This window comes from Otolemur garnettii, unplaced genomic scaffold, assembly GCF_000181295.1.
Source record: "Otolemur garnettii isolate 467f Iridium unplaced genomic scaffold, OtoGar3 scaffold00019, whole genome shotgun sequence".
NCBI classification, from domain to species: domain Eukaryota; kingdom Metazoa; phylum Chordata; class Mammalia; order Primates; family Galagidae; genus Otolemur; species Otolemur garnettii.
The window spans coordinates 8,250,920-8,257,608 of NW_003852414.1; the positions used below are offsets into that span (position 1 = coordinate 8,250,920).

At 35.3% G+C, this 6,689-nt stretch overlaps 1 protein-coding gene across 1 annotated transcript in view; it reads right to left on the minus strand.

The window, feature by feature from the left end:
• Window positions 1–6,689, minus strand: part of LOC100956786 (ATP-dependent zinc metalloprotease YME1L1-like) — a 46,093-nt gene that overhangs the window by 8,900 nt on the left and 30,504 nt on the right. The window contains exons 8-11 of the mRNA XM_012803261.2: window positions 4,957–5,109; window positions 4,036–4,168; window positions 3,188–3,250; window positions 2,166–2,278 (exon numbers count right to left, since the gene is read on the minus strand). Of these exons, the coding sequence (XP_012658715.1) occupies window positions 2,166–2,278; window positions 3,188–3,250; window positions 4,036–4,168; window positions 4,957–5,109 (462 nt within the window). The remainder of the gene's footprint in view (window positions 1–2,165; window positions 2,279–3,187; window positions 3,251–4,035; window positions 4,169–4,956; window positions 5,110–6,689) is intronic.

The window sequence follows — 6,689 nt, forward strand, 5'->3', positions numbered from 1 at the left end:
AAAAAAAAAAAAAAAAACTGAAATAAACTTAGTTTATTAAAATTCCTAGGGAAAGGCTCGGCATCTGTAGCACAGTGCTTACAGTGCCAGCCACATGCACCAAGGCTTGTGGGTTCAAATCCAGCCCAGGCCAACTAAACCACAATGACAACTGCAACTAAAAAAAAACAGCTGGGTGTTGTGGCGGGCCCCTGTAGTCCCAGCAACTTGGGAGGCTGAGGCAAGAGATTCACTTAAGCCCAAGAGTTGGAGGTCGTTGTGAGCTGTGACGCCACAGCACTCTACCAAGGGTGACATAGTAAGACTCTGTCTCAAAAAAAAGAAAACAATAAAATGTGGAGTTGCCTTACATGAATCAAAAACTTCAAATATGACCTATATTGTTACTGGCCTAACTGCAACATTTTGTTCTCTGAATTGCAACTAGAAACACTTTGGACATGAAGCCCCCCTTATTACCAGAAATGTTTAGTTTTACAAATTGATTTAGCTATCTCTGAAAATAATACAGCTTCATTTATTCCCCGCATGGGTCTGTAATGTCTCCATGTGTTTTGTTTTATAGTTGGCGTTCCTCTCTTTTGGCCCCAAACTGACTATATCATGATCTATTATTTCCAGAACTATTTCTATTAATAGATACAGTAAAACTGCCATAGCTGATCACCTCCTTAAGCTAACCAAATTTTCATAGATCAGACTTGCACTACAGTACATATGAGTACAGCAGTCCTAATTCTGTATGTTGACCGCCTCTGTTGACCAGTTTTTTATAGTCCCTTGGTGGTCAACTTACACAGGTTCTACTATATTTTACATTTACCTTAAAAAAAACTACACATATATTGATCTTTATTTTTATTATACAGTAGAGAATTTATTTATTTATTTTTTAATTGTTTGGGATTCACTGAGGGTACAAAGAATTGGGTTACATTGATTGTATTTGTTAAACAGTAAAGTCCCTCTTATAATTGTGTCCCACCCAAGAGGTGTGCCTTGCACCATGACCCCCCAACTTCCTCCCTCCTCCCCTCTCACCACTCTGTTATTCCCCTACCCCCCACCATGTATTTTTTTTCTTTTAGATAGTCTCACTATGTCCCCCTCAGTAGAGTGCCGTGGCATCACAGCTCACAGCAACCTCAAACTCTTGCACTTAAGTGATTCTCTTGCCTCAGCCTCCCAAGTCACTGGGACTACAGGCGTCCGCCACAACGCCCATTAGAACTCATCAGCCCCAATTCATGTTGCTGGCACCCTAAATCACTGAGCTATGGGCACCGAGCCACCCCACCATGTATTAAGTCATCTACTGCCTTCATATTAGAATTGAATACATTGGATTCTTCCTTCTCCATTCTTGTGATGCTTTACTAAGAAGAATGCATTCCACCTCAATCCAGTTAATAACAAAAGATACATTGATCTCTAAATAATATCTATCTGCATACTCAAAACAAAAACCTTTCTTCGGAATTAGGATTCAAAGCGGAATCAGGATTCAAAGCAATACGATCTCTTAGCTACACACTCATTAAGGAATGGACTTTTTAATTTTTATTTGCTTTTTTTCTTAGAGATGGGGTCTTACTCTGGTTATCCATGCTGAACACAGTGGCATTGTCATGGTACACTGCAGCCTCCAACTCCTGGCTCAAGCCATTCCTCTACCTCAGTCTCTCAAGTAACCATGGGGGCAAGCCATGGTGTGTGGCTCAGGAACAGACATATGTCATAAGGACATAAATGGGGATAGGGGAAGAGACATAAAAATGAACTAGTCTTTTTTTTTTTTTATCACCCTTGTAGAGTGCCATGGCGTCACAGCTCACAGCAACCTCAAACTCATAGGCTCAAGTGATTCTCCTGCCTCAGCCTCCTAGTAGCCAGGACTAAAAAAAAATAGCCCACCACAGCACCTGGCTATTTTTAGAGATGGGGTTTCACTCTAGCTCAGGCTGTTCTCGAAGCTGTGAGCTCAGGCAATCCACCTGCCTCAGCCTTCCATATGCTGGGATTACAGGCATGAGCCATTGCACCCAGCCCAAACTGGTCTTTTAATAGATTTTTGTGTGGATTTCTTATATATCCACAAATAAGGTGAATGGGTATATTACCACTTTATAGAGATAATAATGTTTGTGTTATAAAATTTAACTTACATTCATCAAACTTTATTTTATTGAGATACCATTTCAAAATTTCTGTCCGACCTCTTACATCTGGCCTTAGAACTGTAACTTGCATGTCAAAACGACCAGGATGAATGAAAGCACTAAAGGAAGAATGTAAAAGGAAAACATAAATTAATAAATTGACTTTGCAAAAGTTCAACTTCAACAAGACTAACACACTAAAGACATAACAACAAGACAATGGCAGCCAGAGAGTAGACAGAGTTTCAAATATCGTTGTTCAAATAGATGGTGAGGGTGCAAGGGAGGGAGTAAAATAAAATAAATAAATGGATAAATAAATAAATAATGTTCAGACTGCTCCTTTGAAAACTCAGCTCAATTAACAGTCTCAATAATCAAAACATAAAACAAAGGTTCATTTAGTTTTATGGGAGAATCTATGTATCATATTTCACAGAAATAAAAACATGCAAGTCAGTCAATCAAGGAACAAATAATTCAACAACAGACTTTATGAGAATCACACATCCATCTCAACAGCAAAATATAGAATGTTAGAACAGAGTCTTAGGTGAAGACAAACTACTGATGAAACAATACCATGAATAACTTCTATAATCAAAAAATTTTAATTGACATTTAAAGCTAATTTCAATACCACATTAAATATTTTTAAAGTGCTTTCCAACTAAAACTTTTATGGTATATAAAAAAAGAAACAATAAGAGATATAATTCACGTGATAGAATTTAAGGTAGATAATTTAGTGGTTTTTAATATATTCAGAATTCTACAACCATCACCACAATCTAATTTTAAAATATTCTCACTCCCTCAAAAAGAAATACTACATCCCCTGGCAGTCACTCATTCATTTTCTGAGCCTGCAGCAACCGCTCATCTAATCTGTCTTTCTAGATTTCCTTATTCTGGACATGGCATATAAATGAAATCCTACAAGGTGATCTTTTGTAATGAGCTGCTTCTTTTACCTTGACGTTACACCATGTAACAGTGCTTCGCAAAAGTTTTCTTTCAATACTTACTTATCTAATGCCTCTGGGAAGTTTGTGGCTCCTATGATGATAACTCCTTCAGTGCATTTTAAACTATTTAGGAAAAAAGATACCTTTTCACTGAAAATTGAAGCATAGTGTATGTATACACACACACATATACATATAAAACAATCCTTGTCATAATATTGACATAATATTAATTTTAATAACAGCCAAGAGAAGTTATTGATAATAAACCATCAATCATCTTTAATTATATACCTTGACATACTTCGTTTGCTTAGAAAAAGATTACCTGACACAAAAATCCTGGGTGCTTAATTAATATTTGAAGAATGACTTTCAAGTACACCAATTCAATTTATTCACTCCAGACTTCCCATTTTTTATTCACGCCAGACTTCCCATTTTGTTCTAAAATGTCTGATATCGACTTGAAGATACTTCATTCAAAACAATGCCACCTCTTGCTTTTTATATTATAAACATTGATACAGGTTTTAAATCTACTTCAATACTCAAAACTTTTCATAAATCATGTGTAAACCAAGATACATCCCCTTTACTTCTTCAAACAGAATATTAGACTCAACTTGAATCACTGATTTTCTATCATAAGTATAGCAAGGGAAAAAAGGCATAAATATCAAATTAAATCTGTCACAAGAGATGATATTCAAATACTTAATTAGTAATGAAAACAATACACTACTGAGAGAAAAGTTTAGCCTATGTTACCTATACACATAATAGTATTCACATCTCTAGAATTCTGTCAAATACTTTCTGGGAACAATTTGCATAAAATTGAGTCTATGCACATTAAATGCTACAAGGCATCACCATATTCTATGGAGAAAGGAAGACTCAATTACCAATCCATTTCAGCAAGAAGTTGATTTATAGTCTGCCTTGAATATGGATCCATTGGAGATTGAATTCTCTTCCCACCAACAGAATCTAATTCATCAATACATACAATACAAGGAGCATTTGCTTTCGCTTCCCCTAAGAAAACAAAAAAGTTTTAAAAAAATCAATACTTTTCAAACAAAACCAGTTACACCTGTAAGACTGTTTTGTAGTGATTTAAGAATAGTGGCCTGGGGATGGGAGAGTGAAGAAGTAGGATATAAAATAAAAACAATCGGGTATTCATTTTTCCTAGCTGTACAAGTATTATATACAGTCAGGTCTGAGGCTAATGTCTCCTTAATTACATACTAAAGAATTGATGAATAAACTGAACAAAAGCTAAGAGCTATTTTGGCAGCCCCCAACATTATCTTGAGCATTCCTCTAGCTCTTCTGTTAAATCCAACTGTTTAGAAAAGGAAGACAGTTATCTCTTAGCTCATATATAAGTTACCTAAAACCAGGACCCCACAATGGCCAGTTGAGCTGGCTGTCAGTAAAAAGCCATTAGCCTGCTGGGCATGGTAACTCATGCCTATAATCTTAAAACTCTGGGAGGCCAAGGCAAGTAGATTGGTTGAGGTCAGGAGTTCAAGATCACCCTGAGCAGGAGTGAGACCTCCATCTCTAAAAATATCCAGGCATTGTGGCGGTAGCCTGTAGTTCCAGCTACTTGGGAGGCTGAGGCAAGAGGATCACTTAAGCCCAGGAGTTAAGTGCTGTGAGCTACAATGCTGCAGCACTCTACCAAGGGCAACAAAGTGAGACTCTGTCTCAATATAAACAAACAAAAAAACCCAAGCCAAACCAAAGGGTAAAATATACTCTTCCTGTAAAATTTTTAAAAATTGTCATTTTATGAAAGATACAGCAAAACGTACTAAAAAGATTTCTGATACGGCAGGCTCCCAAACCCAGGAACATCTCATCAAATTCTGATCCAGAAACATAATAAAAAGGAACATCAGCTTCTCCTGCCATAGCTTGGGCAAGAAGTGTCTTTCCAGTCCCTGGTGGTCCAACTAAAAGAATTCCTAAAAGTCAAAGAAAAAAAAGAATGATTCAAATTTTTTTTAAACCCCTTGACATGAACCTATAAAACAAATATAATTAATTTATATAATTTTGACATTGAAGGCACACCAATAATCAATATTTAGAAACAAAGCAAAACACATCTGTCTCTGCCAATGATTTCCTTCAGAATCTTCTCCAAAACTCATTTCCTGTTTATTACTTAAATATTATTTACATTTCAACAACAAACAAGACAGGAGACTGAGTCTTGAGGCAAAAGAAGAAAAACCAACCTATTTTCCACTAAGTAGGACAAAATTGAACAGAAACAGATTAAAAGACTAAAGTAATGCATGAAATTTGATGTGATGGTTTTTCATTGAAAAATCAAAGAAATTCTATGGATGTTTGGTGAAAAACAAACAAAAAAAAGACTGAAGGGTACATATATATATGAAGTAGAGTATATATGAAGGACATCAAGTTAATTTTCTTGGTGGAATAAGATTATTGTGTTTAATTAGGGCAAGGTCTGAATTCTTAGATGATATATAACAAAGTAGATATAAAGTAGTTGACGTTTACAGTTTTCTTTCGAATGTTTAGGGGAGAAAATACACACATACATACGCATAAAGCAAATGACAAAGTGTTAACAAATGTTGTTGAGGCTAACTGGAGAGTATATGGATATTAATTGTACTATTCTTCAAGGCTTTACATATTTGAAAATTTTCATAATACTATTACATTTCTCAATATGGATGGAAAAATAGAAATTCCTAATATATTTATATATTTTTTTTATAAATATACAAACTACATGAAAAAGGCAACAAAGCTTTATCAATGATGCATTTTAACATAAAATTTTTTTTAAGAAAAACTGAAAAAATAGCCTTAACACTACCCTAGTATTGCCACGTTTTAGTAATACGTAACTGGATTAAATTATATCAATTTCTGTAGACTGTATCTGGTAACTGAGGATTTTTCTACAAATTTATAAAACAGTTTGGGTGCCTATAGCTCCATGGTTAGAGCACCGGTACCATGCACCAGAGGTGATGGGTTCAAACTCAGCCTGCGCCTGCTAAATGAGACAAAACAAAAAAATAAAATAAAAACATTCCTTGTGATTAGAAAGAGTGAAACAAATATATTTCTGTGGTTTTAAACACTCTCAGGATATAACAGTATTGATTTTATAAATGTGCCCTCAATTAGCAAAGGCCATACAAACCATCTCATATACTGTTCAACTCTCTGTAGAAGTATTTGGCAGTATAAAAACAAGCCTTAAAAAGAAGTGACATCCTGTAATTCAGCAATTCTATTTCTAGAAATTTATTCTAAGGAAATAATTAAGCATATAAGCAAAAGCTTGAGTTAAGATCATCGCAGTATTATTTTTTTAATAACAAAAAATAGAAATCATATAAAAGTCAACATAAATGATTAAATTATGATATAACCATAAATTAGAAGGATACCAAGAGGTCATTAAAAATTACAATGGGGCTCGGCGCCTATAGCTCAACCGGCTAAGGCGCCAGCCACGTACACCTAAGGTGGCGGGTTCGAATCCCTAGCCCAG